General features: G+C 44.1%; 1 protein-coding gene across 3 annotated transcripts in view; it reads left to right on the forward strand.

Annotated features, from left to right (window-relative positions):
• The first annotated feature begins 9,295 nt into the window (after positions 1-9,295).
• slc44a5b (solute carrier family 44 member 5b) overlaps positions 9,296-16,113 on the forward strand; it is a 23,371-nt gene continuing 16,553 nt past the window's right edge. For 2 of the 3 annotated variants that reach the window (XM_035521939.2, XM_035521940.2), the window contains exon 1: positions 9,297-9,489. In XM_035521939.2, coding sequence (XP_035377832.1) covers positions 9,453-9,489 — 37 coding nt within the window. In that variant the 5' untranslated portion in view covers positions 9,297-9,452. Of the gene's footprint in view, positions 9,490-16,113 lie in introns of all 3 variants that reach the window. The other variant, XM_081707329.1, reaches the window with a different exon arrangement.

Consider the following 16,113-nt stretch of genomic DNA (forward strand, 5'->3'; position numbering starts at 1 on the left):
GAATCAGGTGTGTAAAGCAAGGTTCCCCCTCAACCAGTGGCCCTCAACATGTGCGGTTTGAGCCGGGGAGTGGGTGAGTGCATATGAGTGTATGTGAGACTTTGTGAGTGAGTAAATGTGAGTGTGGGAATCATAATGTAACTCGCATACATTTATGGCATTTATCAGATGCTCTTATCTAGAGTGACTTACAGAAGCACTTTGACATTTCCTCACAGTAGGTTAGAGTTTAAGATACCAATGAACTAGAACACTGTAGAAATACAGGGATCAATGCTGATGCCTAGAAGTGCAAAAGTGCATAAGCTCAATATCAAACAAGAATACGTGCGATGCCAAACAATACCTGTAATTTGACTAATTTCCTGCTCCCCGCCTTGGAATAAAATGCTTTCCTTCTGAGTACCTGATTTCAAATTTTGAGTTTTCGACTTTTATTCGCAATCATTAATCACTTTTATGTTTTCGACGTTTGTCATCAGAGCGTATAAATGATGCGTAATGATGAAATATCAGGGTCAAAATAACTAAGTTATATTTTGATAATTTAAAAACAAGCTTGTTTAGATCTGTGCCAAAAGTGAAGAACTTGAAAGATAATTGAGCCCAAGACACACACACTCTCTCTCTTTCTTTCTCTCTCTCTCTCTCTCTCTCTCTCTCTCTCTCTCTCTCTCTCTCTCTCTCTCCTTTTGCGTATGTGCAGGGGCTTTAGAGAGATATTTCAATAACGTTGTGTGTGTTTTTCGCTGCCAGTGTGTATTACAATGTTTTATTCATTTATGGGCATTACCGAGAAATGCCCTTATCTTCACCATAAACGCTGTAACCATGCTCGTGCAGGTGGGAAAACAAGGCTAACTGGAGCCCAGCGTGTCTGACTGGGTGGCGCGTCTAAAGGGACGCTGGACACCCAACAGTCTCTCCTCCCACGTGCCCCTGACCACCTGCACGTCTGATCGCATGCTGTAGGTAAAACGTCCATGCACCGGTGTCGTCCATGATTCATCGGACAGTGGCTGTAAATAATTTGGTGTTTTCTGGTGCTTTGGTTCTGCACTCCAGAACAATGAAACCATGAAATTAAAATGCATATTAATTCACCTTCTAAACCGCTTAATCTAATTCAGGCTCGCAGGGACGGAGCCTATCTTGGCAGCACAGGGCACGAGGCGTGAGTTCACAATCCATCACAGGAATTTTGGGATTAAAATCCAAAACTTTCAAATTTTCTCCCAACTGTCAGGTAAAACACATGCTCATCTGTTTAAGTGAATCAGGTGTGTAAAGCAAGGTTCCCCCTCAACCAGTGGCCCTCAACATGTGCGGTTTGAGCCGGGGAGTGGGTGAGTGCATATGAGTGTATGTGAGACTTTGTGAGTGAGTAAATGTGAGTGTGGGAATCATAATGTAACTCGCATACATTTATGGCATTTATCAGATGCTCTTATCTAGAGTGACTTACAGAAGCACTTTGACATTTCCTCACAGTAGGTTAGAGTTTAAGATACCAATGAACTAGAACACTGTAGAAATACAGGGATCAATGCTGATGCCTAGAAGTGCAAAAGTGCATAAGCTCAATATCAAACAAGAATACGTGCGATGCCAAACAATACCTGTAATTTGACTAATTTCCTGCTCCCCGCCTTGGAATAAAATGCTTTCCTTCTGAGTACCTGATTTCAAATTTTGAGTTTTCGACTTTTATTCGCAATCATTAATCACTTTTATGTTTTCGACGTTTGTCATCAGAGCGTATAAATGATGCGTAATGATGAAATATCAGGGTCAAAATAACTAAGTTATATTTTGATAATTTAAAAACAAGCTTGTTTAGATCTGTGCCAAAAGTGAAGAACTTGAAAGATAATTGAGCCCAAGACACACACACTCTCTCTCTTTCTTTCTCTCTCTCTCTCTCTCTCTCTCCTTTTGCGTATGTGCAGGGGCTTTAGAGAGATATTTCAATAACGTTGTGTGTGTTTTTCGCTGCCAGTGTGTATTACAATGTTTTATTCATTTATGGGCATTACCGAGAAATGCCCTTATCTTCACCATAAACGCTGTAACCATGCTCGTGCAGGTGGGAAAACAAGGCTAACTGGAGCCCAGCGTGTCTGACTGGGTGGCGCGTCTAAAGGGACGCTGGACACCCAACAGTCTCTCCTCCCACGTGCCCCTGACCACCTGCACGTCTGATCGCATGCTGTAGGTAAAACGTCCATGCACCGGTGTCGTCCATGATTCATCGGACAGTGGCTGTAAATAATTTGGTGTTTTCTGGTGCTTTGGTTCTGCACTCCAGAACAATGAAACCATGAAATTAAAATGCATATTAATTCACCTTCTAAACCGCTTAATCTAATTCAGGCTCGCAGGGACGGAGCCTATCTTGGCAGCACAGGGCACGAGGCGTGAGTTCACAATCCATCACAGGAATTTTGGGATTAAAATCCAAAACTTTCAAATTTTCTCCCAACTGTCAGGTAAAACACATGCTCACCTGTTTAAGTGAATCAGGTGTGTAAAGCAAGGTTCCCCCTCAACCAGTGGCCCTCAACATGTGCGGTTTGAGCCGGGGAGTGGGTGAGTGCATATGAGTGTATGTGAGACTTTGTGAGTGAGTAAATGTGAGTGTGGGAATCATAATGTAACTCGCATACATTTATGGCATTTATCAGATGCTCTTATCTAGAGTGACTTACAGAAGTACTTTGACATTTCCTCACAGTAGGTTAGAGTTTAAGATACCAATGAACTAGAACACTGTAGAAATACAGGGATCAATGCTGATGCCTAGAAGTGCAAAAGTGCATAAGCTCAATATCAAACAAGAATACGTGCGATGCCAAACAATACCTGTAATGTTAGACAGAGTGAGGCGGATCACAACTGACATGGTGCTTGACTTTTAATGAGTGTGTACAGGTGTTCAGCATCTGGGACCTAATGGGGCACATGACAGCAAACAACAAGAGGCAGTCAAAACAAACAAACCAAGAACAGAGTTTGTTTAGAAAAACAAACACAGGTGAAGTGCAAATAGACTAACCAGGGAACAGGGAGACACTAACGAACCAAGGAAACTAGGAGGACACACAGGACACAGGGATACACAGGAGGACAGGGTGTGGAATACCAGACAGACAGACAGACCATAAAATATGAGGGTGTTGACTACAAACAGTATAAATGGGAGAAAAGAGACCAGATGTAGGTTTACAGGATAGAGTAGGCGATACATCAGAGAACATGAACAGACTGGAAACAGGAAGACAGGTAGCACTAGGCAGAATACAGGATAACACTGACAGGCTGGAATACGGGATATATGGATAGACTGGAATATGCAATAACACTGGAATGCTAAGTATGAGAGAACAAGAAACAGGAAGCTAGGGGCAAATCCAAGAAAACGAGAACAGGCAAACCATGAACTCTTATGTGTGAGTGAGTGTGTTGTGTGTCTTGTGTGAAACCATTAGTTGCATTTATGTAGCACCTTTCTCAGACTCACAGATGCCTTACAAACAGATATCAGCTTTTTACAATCACTCACACACCAATTAGCAGCCAATTCTGCACACAGCATACTCTCAATCAGAAACCACAGCCCCCTGGGAGACTGCACCAGGTGGAGAAGGGGAGGAGGTTCAGACCAGGACAGAGCACCAACCATCACTAGACACACACACACACACACAGGTCACATTCATACAGGACAATTTAAAGTATCCAATCAACCTGACCTCTGTGTTTTTGGACTGTGTGAGGAAACCCACACAGACACAGGAAGAAAACAGAAAAACTCCACCTAGATGGGGACTCGAACCCAAGAGCTGAGAGGCAAAGTGCCTCTATATCCTGCTTATCTAAGACCAGGGCAAGGCTCTCATAGGAAGATGATTCATTACAAATTAAAGGAAACAGAAATGGATCTTTATTTATTTATTTATTTATTTATTTATTTATTTATTATTTTTCTGTGACATTGGCAGCACAGTGGGAGTGAGAGCAGAGGTTGAAAATAAGAGTTCTTTATTTTCCATAATTCAGATGATGACGTCAGCCTCCTGGATGAGCTCCTGCTGGATGACCTACCGTGACATTTGTAGTGTTCATGTTGTACTTACACAAATACTGTTGTGTTTGCAAGGTGGTTAGATTTCTAGGAACAATTTGGACTACTGGAAAACTGTCCCAAGATTCAATTTGCAGTCCTGCATTTACACAGCAGTGATGGAACTGACTTCGTCATGCCATTTTGGAATCTGAATTGGAATTGGAGTTAGGCAGAATTCAGGAGTCTAATGGCTTCTGGGAAGAAGCTGTTGCACAGTCTGGAGGTGCGGGACTGGATGGTACCTTCTTCCAGATGGCAAAAGGGTGAACAGTTCATGTGAGGGGTGTGTGGGGTCTTTCACAATGTTGGTGGCTTTCCGGATGCAGCATGTTAGGTAGATGTTCGTGATGGAGGGAAGGGAGACCCCAATGACCTTCTCAGCTGTTCTCACTATTCTCTGGAGGGTCTTGCGGTCAAAGGCGGTGCAGTTCCCAAACCAGGTAATGATGCAGCTGCTCAGGATGCTCTCTACAGTACCTCTGTAGAAGGTAGTGAGGATGGGTGATGGGAGATGGGCTTCCCTCAGCTTCCAAAGGAACTAAAGATGTTGCTGGGCTCTCTTGGTGATGGAAGTGGTGTTCAGTCCAGGTGAGGTTCTCCGCTACCGCTATGTGAACACCAAGGAACTTGATGTTCTTGACAATCTCCACTGAGGAGCCGTTGATGGCAAGTGGGGAGTGATCTCGTCTTGCTCTCCTGAAGTCAACAACCATTTCTTTTGTCTTGTCAACATTCAGATACAGGTTGTTGACCTTACACCAGCTCACCAGGTCTCGCACCTCCTCTCTGTATGCTGACTCGTTGTCTTTGTTAATGAGACCCACCATGGTCGTATCATTGGTGAACTTGATGATGTGATTCGAACTGTGCATCGCTGCACAGTCATGAGTCAGCAGTGTGAACAGCAGAGGGCTGAGTATGCTGCCCTGGGGAGCACCAGTACTCAGTGTGGTGGTGTTGGAAGTGCTGCTTCCAATCCAGACAAACTGAGGTCTACCAGTCAAGAAATCCAGGATCCAGTTGCAGAGGGAGGTGTTTAAGCCCAGTAAGCCCAACTTTCCAATCAGATGCTGAGGAACGATGGTCTTGAATGCTGAACTGAAGTCTATGAACAGCATTCTTACGTAGGTGCCCTTTTTATCCAAATGCGTGAGTGCCAGATGAAGTGTGGTAGAGATGGCATCATCTGTAGAGCGGTTGGAGCGGTACGCGAACTGCAGGGGGTCCAGAGAAGCGGGAAACTGGGTCTTGATGTGTCTCATGACGAGTCTCTCGAAGCACTTCATGGCATTTGTGGGTTTCTGGTTTTATTGGTGATTGCAGACAATCTTAGTGATGTTGTTCCATGCCAGCAAAATAAATTAACATTTAGAAAATGAAAAAGACACATACATATTTATTTAATAAAGCAATCAAACCTTACAAGTCAGTCAGACAAATGGTGCAGTATATTCAGTGTCCATTACATATAACTGCTGATGTTATTAACGAAATCAAAGCAGTTTCATTCACTTTTTGTTCGTTTCCCTGTCCTTGCCGCAGGGAGCCTGCATGGGATTCCATCCGAAGGAGCGCACCAGCTTTGTTCGAGTGTATTTACTGCCACCATGTGGTCATTTTTGACCAGTTCATCTTATTGTAAAGTACACTACCACTACTATTACTACTGCTACTACTACACCCTAACACTACTACATCTAACACTACTACTACTACACCTAACACTACCACTACTATTACTACTGCTACTACAACACCTAACACTACTACATCTAACACTACTACTACTACACCTAACACTACCACTACTATTACTACTGCTACTACTACACCTAACACTACTTCATCTAACACTACTACTACTACACCTAACACTACCACTACAACACCTACTGCTACTACTACACCTCGCACTACTACTACAACACCTACTACTACTACTACACCTAACACTACTACTACACCTAACACTACTACTACTAATACACTTAACACTACTACTACTACTACTACTACAACACCTAACACTACTACTACAACACCTACTACTACTACTACTACTAAACCTAATACTACTACACCTAACACTACTACTACACCTAACACTACTATATCTAACGCTACTACTACACCTAACACTACTACTACTACTACTACTAAACCTAACACTACTACACCTAACACTACTACTACACCTAACACTACTACATCTAACACTACTACTACTACACCTAACACTACTACTACAACACCTACTACTACTACACCTAACACTACTACTAAACCTAACACTGCTACTACTAATATACAACACTACTACTACTACTACTACTACAACACCTAACACTACTACTACAACACCTACTACTACTACTAAACCCAACACTACTACACAACACTACTACTACACCTAACACTACTACACCTAACACTACTACTACTACTGCTACTACTAAACCTAACACTACTACACCTAACACTACTACATCTAACACTACTACTACACCTAACATTACTACACCTAACACAATCACTACTACACCTAACACTACTACACATAACACTACTACTACACCTAACACTACTACACCTAACACTAACACTACTACACCTAACACTACTACACCTAACACTAACACTGCTACACCTAACACTACTGCACCTAACACTAACACTACTACACCTAACACTACTACACCTAACACTAACACTGCTACACCTAACACCACTGCACCTAACACTACTGCACCTAACACTACTACACCTAACACTAACACTACTACACCTAACACTACTACACCTAACACGAACACTACTACACCTAACACTACTACACCTAACACTACTGCACCTAACACTAACACTACTACACCTAACACTACAACACCTAACACTACTACTACTACAACACCTACTACTACTACTAAACCCAACACTACTACACCTAACACTACTACTACACCTAACACTACTACTACTACTGCTACTACTAAACCTAACACTACTACACCTACCACTACTACATCTAACACTACTACTACACCTAACATTACTACACCTAACACAATCACTACTACACCTAACACTACTACACATAACACTACTACTACTACACCTAACACTACTACACCTAACACTAACACTACTACACCTAACACTACTACACCTAACACTAACACTGCTACACCTAACACTACTACACCTAACACTACTACTACTACACCTAACACTACTACACCTAACACTAACACTACTACACCTAACACTACTACACCTAACACGAACACTACTACACCTAACACGAACACTACTACATCTAACACTACTACACCTAACACTACTGCACCTAACACTACTACACCTAACACTAACACTACTACACCTAACACTACTGCACCTAACACTAACACTACTACACCTAACACTACTGCACCTAACACTACTACACCTAACACTAACACTACTGCACCTAACACTACTACACCTAACACTACTACACCTAACACTAACACTACTGCACCTAACACTACTACACCTAACACTACTGCACCTAACACTAGCACTACTACACCTAACACTACTGCACCTAACACTACTGCACCTAACACTACTACACCTAACACTAACACTACTACACCTAACACTACTACACCTAACACTAACACTACTACACCTAACACTACTACACCTAACACTAACACTATTATTGCCACCATTGTTGCTGCTACTAGTACTATTAATAATAGTAGAAAGAGTCCTGAACATGCATTTAATCAGTAACATTAAACAAACAACAAATTATAAACAAACAATTAAACAAACAAATAATAAATAAATATGGTTCCTAAATACTTCACAGTTGATCATGCAATATCTAGGAGGGAAGAAATTTCACAAACAGACTTCTTGGAACAGTGGCATCCTATGACAGCACCACGCTGGAGCAAGCTCTTTAGAGCGAGCCGTTCCTTCAAGCCGGCGTGGCCAGGTGCTTTACACACCTGGGGTCGGGGACCGAACGAAACACCTGAATTCAGTGATTAAGAGGTGTGTCCCGATACTTTTGTCCATATAGGATATTTATATAACCCACTACAGTTTTAAGCAAGAACTTTATCACAGCGCAAACATACATTTTCACCACGAGGGGGCACCATATCACGTATATTAATGAGCTCAAATGAGTTGCGGTAGTAAAGCACTGAGAAGACGCACGTGTCACATCCGGAGGAACCGATTGCCGGCTTCGTGCTCTATAGTTTCCTACTTTTTACTGTGCATAAATAACCCCTTATGAGGTGAGTATAATCTCCTCATACTTGGCTCCACATCACCTTGTATGAGACTCAAATCCTTTCTGCAAAAAGCTTACAATAAAACACAAGTGTTATTAGTTCAGAGATTTATATTCAGATTTCCACAACAATACCAAATAATCCTGTCATCCATGCTGAACAAGGAGACCAACTTTACTTTCATCAGGAACACCGATGATGCCGTGTGGATTGAACGATGAAAACTTACAATCATGACTGAACACAACTTGAGTCACTGAGGGGTAAAAGTCTTGCTCAGTGGCCCAACAGTGAACTGGGAACCTTCTAATTACTAAAAAGTACCTTAACCACAAAGTATCTCAGCATTGCTAAATATAAATTAAACTAAGGAAATAGTGATAGATTACAGAGACACACCACACCTATGTCACTATTGCCTATAAATGACACCCATGTGGAAACAGATGATGAATGGAAGTTAAACTGGTCATTCATTACTGGAGCAAGAACCAGGAACACACAGGGAGTAAAGACACACAGCTCATCTTAAGAGGGACATTTTAGGGGACACTTCTTAAGGGACACTAACAGGACAATGTTAGGACTATTTCAGCGTGTTTCTCACCATCTGTATTCAGTGCTGGAGCATGATCTGTGCATGCTCAGTAATGTCACATGCATTAAAGGCACACTAAAGCACTCTTGCTTTTTTTTTTTTTTACTAAAAATGCCACCTTACTCTAAAAACTTTTTTCTCGGAACAAAAATTGTAAACTTGAGTGATATTAGCAGGCTTTCATTCAGTTTCTTTACTTGCATTTTTCTTTAAGATCACTTCCGGTAGCTGTGTGTGCGTGTGCGTGTGTGTGTGTGTATCAGCGTGCGCCTGCTGGCTCACGCTCTCCTCGACACCCCGCCTCCTCGTGCTGTAAACACGGTGACGCTCGCGCTGTATCCCAGCACGCAGCCATTAGGACAGAATTTAAACCCGAGTTCTCGTATGCAGTCTAGCAAATAAAGACACGCCAGCAAACGTTCAGCCGAGGACAATGGCACGAAAAAGCGCGACTCCTCCGTCCTACTACGGTAAGAGCTACACGGGCCTCCCGTTTACGCACCGTAAATATAGTTTCTTTTACACCGACTGACTGCTGCGATGGATGAGTTGGTGTTTGCTTGTGTTGTTCGCGGTGTTTCTATTAACTACCCGAGCTGCTTTTGCACGATCTCCTCGTACAGCTGCTCGTCTGGGGAAACAATAGCGGCGACCGAAGGGTTGGTTCTTACTTTGTTGGAAAAGTATTGTACGTTAACGTCGGACGCCGAGGCACCAGGCACTACTGTTTTCCTGTCAGTTGGAGACACCTAAGCAGAGCCGACGAGGCAAACCAGACCAGTGTTGTGCAGCGATGTTGGCTGCGGCGCGGGAGCAGCGTCTTTGTGCTCTTTGCCAAGTCTGGCCCCGCGGACTAAGCGCTGCCTGCTGATGCACGAACTACTACTTTTTTAACACGACGACGAAAATAGCGAAATGTCCCGATTTTCACCGGATGTCTGTGATAGGTGTTGTTGTTGTTGTTTGAAAAAATCGCGTCGCAGATCAAACCTGATCGATGGTGTATGAAGAAATTGTTCATTACATTCCCCCGCGCGCTATGGTGTGGTGCACGGTGGGCGCGTGTGGTCATAACCCCTTTAGACATATTTGGGATTAAACTGACAAAATATTTCTCACTTAAGCAAAGTGTCTGTAAGACGCTTCATCATTCCAGAGGACTGGAAGCGCCATCTGGCACGCCAGCGCAGGTGAAGCCTGGCTGCACGTTCCCAAATAGCGCCAGGATTATTCACGTCTCGTGTAGGCTGGTGTGAGAGCTGCTATGTCTGAATGTTGTTGTTGTTGTTGTTGTTGTGGGAGTTGCGGCGATGTTGCGGACCCAGTTCTCGTTGTGACGCGAGCCAGCAGCTGGTACAGCCGAGCAGAGGGTCTCGCCCTCCTAACGATGACCTCGCGCACTGTTCCCACGCCCACCTGCCAGTCCACGCCGCCTCGCACTGGGGAGTTCTACTGGGAGCCTCACGTGCTAGTGGAGACAGGAGTATAACCGGAGGTTACCTGGGGTTAAAGTGATGCTGCTCCTAAACGCTTATCGAGTGTAAAACGTTGTGACTAGTCATTTTCATCCCAGAGGTAAACGGAGTCACACTCACGCCTCCCTGGTTGGTGTTCTAGGACTCAGCGTCCAAACGTCCTCAAACAAATGAAACGGTGAAATCGCTTAGAGATGCGTCCGGCACGACGCTGCCCATCACGGTCCGTGAAACCTGCAGAGAGCGTGAGGTTAATTGGCGTGAGTGATGAGTTAATTAGCATCTGTCATTCATTGTTGGTGATCTTGGCATAATAATAATAATACATAATAACCAGTGCATGAAAACAGTTTAATAGCGCTGATGGAGCTTTTGCACAAACCGCAGTAGCGCAGAGACTCGTGCTGTTCCAGACCACTTGTGCACCAGGAGCTGAACAGTACTGACCCTGGGTCAGTGGTGGCGTCTGTGTTCCTGCACAGACCATACACAGCAGTTTTAGGAGTGTGCAGTAGTAATGCTTCTCTTATTGTGATGTGGAACTGATAAATGGCAGAATTTTTGAGCATTGTAGTTAATGTAGTATTTGCTTTCTGGGTCTTCAATGGTTTCTGTGTTGGTGTGGTCTTGAGCTACCATGTGAAGACCACAGAATGCCAGAACGGGACACATGATGTTATGAACAGTGGTATCTCAGTGGTGAAGGTACTGGACTTGTAATCAGAAGGTTGCAGTTAAAGTCCCACCACTGCCAACTTGCTTCTGTTGGGCCCCTGAGCAGGAGCCTTAACCCTCAATTACTCAAGTTTTGTTCAGTCAGAATCATAAGTCACTTTGGATAAAACTGTCATCTAAATGCCATAAAATGTAAATGAACAGGGACACATGTTGTTATTAACGGGGCCCTTCAGTGCAAATGACTCTTCTGTACTGAATCTCAGGGAGAGCAGAAGAAGTAAAGTGGCTGAAATTATGCAGCATCTTAAAAGAGGACAAGCCGTTATAATGACAGTCTCTCTTAATCCCAAAAGAGGACAGGCCATAATGTGTGTACACATAACCACTGAATATCCTGTACAGTGTGTATATACTGTAATATGTACTTGTACTGTATATATACAGTATATACTCTGTACAGTGTGTGTGTGTATATATATGTATGTATATATATAGTGTGTGTATATATATACCCAGTACAGTTTACATATGCTGTAATGTGTACTTGTATACAGGGTATACAGTATATACCCTGAACACACTCACCAATGTACAACAAAAACTCTTTGTAGCCTAAGAAAGCTGTTAGTCCCCAGACGAACGATGTGAAGAACGTGTCAGTCCTCACATGGGACATGTCTCACTTCTTCCGACACCTGCATGTTTAAGTAACACACGTAAGGCCCTTTTGTATTTGGGTCACATGGTGTAGTTTCCATCCAAGCAGACAGAGTTAAGGGAAAGGAGGGTCTGGCTAACAATGTCCTCATGCTCTCTACCAATGAGAAGCTCAGTGTCCTGTGTTCTGAAAAACGTATGCATATCTGGACCAATCAGGTTAGGCTCCAGGCTGGACAGTCTGAGTCCTAATATTCTTATATGGGGACAGTAGTTGTCTCCTAAAACATGCTGCTCAGCAGCGAAGGGAAGCAACGCAGTCATATGCTCCCGTACTTGGGCCCAGTGAGAGGAGGGGCCGCCGCATTTTGTACAAGGTAAAGGTGAGTGATATCTCTGACTGAGACACCCGGGAACAGACCATCTCGAACAGAGCATTTCGACAGTCCCATTGTGGCGATAAAGGTACCAAGCAAACCGATGATCCTTTTTTCAGTATCTTGAAAAAGCCGGCAATTTCTTACTTTATTGATATTTCTTATTTGGAAGATAACTGGCCTGTAGAAAAAAAGTTTAACTTTAGATCCCAAATGAATAGCTTTAAATACCTAGAAATTCCTTCAGGTCCAACAATGAGGACTTCAGATTTCTCCTTAATTAATGTGAGAAAGTTTAAAACACCCAGTCCTTAAAGGCCACAATTGTCAGTCGGTTAGATTGACTAATCTTTAAAACGTTTTTACAAACCCTTTTTTCAGACTTTATTTTACAAATAAAAGCATCTGAGTATCATCAGCATAAAATAATAATAATAATAAAATGATGTACTAAGTAATCCAGGGAAGGCTTGAAAGTGTCCAAGGGCCCAATATAGGACCTTGATGTACCTCACAACGGAGAGCCGTTTTGTCACCAGTAGGTGGCGCTGTCTTATTGTTTGTTTGATGAATGAGAGATGACCCATTCAGTCAGTGCCTGATATACCAACCTATTGACTGTCTGTTGATCAGAATGTCAGTAGTATCAAATACAACCATAATCGAAACCTCCCAAGTGTCATCTCGCATCGCCATCGTTGAATCTCCAAGAGTAGCTGTCTTGTTTCTGTACTTTTAGGAGAAAAGCAGACTGATTGTCTGCCTTTAGAATCTTCTAAATTAAAGCTGGTGTAGGGTTTGTCAGATCAAGGCCAGCATTTCAGACACGTTTCAGGCCCGATTAAAACGCTCAGCAGTACAACCTGATATGAAGGATTCACTTATAATTGTGTGCATATGAGGGGCAAAAGGTCCCAGTAGCTTTTAAAAACTGTTTTGTAGGGATGACGTTGAGGATGACGGTGAGGAAGGTTGTTGGCACTGCACTTCCGTCCTCCACTGAAACAGGGCTGCAGTAACTTAAGTAGTCCAACCAGGTGGAGATTCATCTTAAATAGGCCAGAATAATATTTGCTCATATCACTGACCTTAACAACAAAGAAATAAAAACTTCATAGTGAAGACTGGAAGTAGAAACATCAGAAGATGTGCCATTCTCAAAACTAACAATAGCCCAAAATAAATCTTGGATTGGGCTTGTTGGCAGTCATTAAATGTTTAAAATGGGTAGCCCACCCTTCTCTTGGCAGAGACAGCCCTCCCCTCCCTTAGTGGACCCTTAGTGGACACAGCCCTCCCCTCCCTTAGTGGACACAGCCCTCCCCTCCCTTAGTGGACACAGCCCTCCCCTCCCTTAGTGGACACTTAGTGGACACAGCCCTCCCCTCCCTTAGTGGACACAGCCCTCCCCTCCCTTAGTGGACACAGCCCTCCCCTCCCTTAGTGGACCCTTAGTGGACACAGCCCTCCCCTCCCTTAGTGGACACAGCCCTCCCCTCCCTTAGTGGACCCTTAGTGGACACAGCCCTCCCCTCCCTTAGTGGACCCTTAGTGGACACAGCCCTCCCCTCCCTTAGTGGACACAGCCCTCCCCTCCCTTAGTGGACCCTTAGTGGACACAGCCCTCCCCTCCCTTAGTGGACACAGCCCTCCCCTCCCTTAGTGGACACTTAGTGGACACAGCCCCCCCCTCCCTTAGTGGACACAGCCCCCCCCTCCCTTAGTGGACACAGCCCTCCCCTCCCTTAGTGGACCCTTAGTGGACACAGCCCTCCCCTCCCTTAGTGGACACAGCCCTCCCCTCCCTTAGTGGACACAGCCCTCCCCTCCCTTAGTGGACACTTAGTGGACACAGCCCTCCCCTCCCTTAGTGGACACAGCCCTCCCCTCCCTTAGTGGACCCTTAGTGGACACAGCCCTCCCCTCCCTTAGTGGACACAGCCCTCCCCTCCCTTAGTGGACCCTTAGTGGACACAGCCCTCCCCTCCCTTAGTGGACACAGCCCTCCCCTCCCTTAGTGGACCCTTAGTGGACACAGCCCTCCCCTCCCTTAGTGGACACAGCTCTCCCCTACATTAGCGGATACAGTAGATCATAATTTCTGCCTCCATTCAGCTTGTCTTGTGTTTTAAAAGGCACAATGAGATAAGGAAATTGGTCAAAAGATTGATCATGGTGTAAGAACAACACTCGTATATAAAACTGCAGCACACAAACTACCACAGCTACAAAACTACAGCTCAAATCAGAACATATGCTGCTGAAATGATTAAAAATCACCAACTAAAAAACTTCATCAAAAACTTGATCAAAATCCAAAAGTTTATTGAGTAAATAATTGCTTAGTTCTGGTGGGAATAAATGAATAAATAAATAATAACAACGACGACGATGATGATGGTGATCTTAAATGGCAGCATTTCCTAATGAGCAAATCCTCCAAGACCCAAGAGGACAGCAGTGCCGACCTTCTGTGTCTGTGTGTGTGTCTGTGTGTGTGTCTGTGTGTGTGTCTGTCTGTGTGTGTGTGTGAGTGTGAGTGTGTGTCTGTCTCTTTGCGTGTGTGTCTGTCTCTTTGCGTGTGTGTGTGTCTGTCTCTTTGCGTGTGTGTGTGTCTGTCTCTTTGCGTGTGTGTCTGTCTCTTTGCGTGTGTGTGTGTGTCTGTGTGTGTGTGTCTGTGTGTGTGTGTCTGTGTGTGTGTGTCTGTGTGTGTGTGTCTGTCTGTCTCTGTGTGTCTGTCTGTCTCTGTGTGTCTGTCTGTCTCTGTGTGTCTGTGTGTGTCTGTCTGTCTCTGTGTGTGTGGGGGGTTGCTGGGTATGGCTGAACCCAGGCTGTTCAGGCCTATGATTTCCAGGTGGGGTTAACAACACAACACAAGTTGATCTCCACACACATTAGCGACTTTACAGTTTTCACTGGAGGGATTTTTTCTGTTCCAACAAACGTAACAACAAACAACTTCTTCTTTTTCTTTCTTTTTTTTTTTCGGGGAAGGTTTCCTGGCAGTAAACAGTAACATTAACATGAATGTCTGCAGCCGGCCTTCCCCTGTGAACCCTCTACATTGCCTTTGGGAAGACTTGCTGTTTTGAAGAGGAGAGTGTTTTCAAGGGGAAGTTATGACTCAAACTAACAGGAAGTAGCTAACTGGGCAGAGAGGGGTGATGACTGAGGAGGAGTGATGGGAATTTTAATATTTTTTTCAGCAGACCACTGACGCTCACTCTCCGGCGTCCTGGGAACCAATCCAACACAGTCATGTCTCATACAAGAGCAAGTTTTCACTTCCTGTGTCGAGCGCGCTGGCATTTCTGCGGCGCGTGTGTGTGTGTGTGTGTGTCTGTCAGTCAATCCAGACATGTACATTTTCACCCACTTTTGGCTTTTGACATCTGTCAGCTCATCTGTCTGTTATTGTGCTTCTGTCCAAAACCAGTAGGCTCTTCTGAAGTTTACGTGGTTACATTTCACAGGGCTACTGGTTTCAGACGACTGGTTTCGACCTATGACACTAAAGCACTTCAGTTTCATCGTAAACCTGAACCACACCACACAGACCCGATCTCATTACTACTGGCCATGTGGGCCCAACCAGGCACCTTCTAATGGGAACACCTGTGACGTCTCGGCCAACAGTGCCACTTACAGAGACAGTAGGACGTCAGCAGTCCAGGGAGGACTTTTTTCTTTAGTTCTACGGCTGGGTTTCCTTTGAATTTTTCAGTATTAGTACCCCAGATTCGATGCCAGTGAGAAAATTATGGTAATTTTGATATTTTTTTTCCTCTGCGTGAAATATTATTGTAATTTAAACTGACCCAAAATAAAATGGAATCCCTGATGCTGACTGACTTCCTCCTCCAGCTGAATGGCTACAGTCCTTTCATCAGCTCAGCAGGGATCTGAT

Source organism: Electrophorus electricus, chromosome 25 (assembly GCF_041902795.1).
Source record: "Electrophorus electricus isolate QZ-2024a chromosome 25, ASM4190279v1, whole genome shotgun sequence".
Taxonomy (NCBI): domain Eukaryota; kingdom Metazoa; phylum Chordata; class Actinopteri; order Gymnotiformes; family Gymnotidae; genus Electrophorus; species Electrophorus electricus.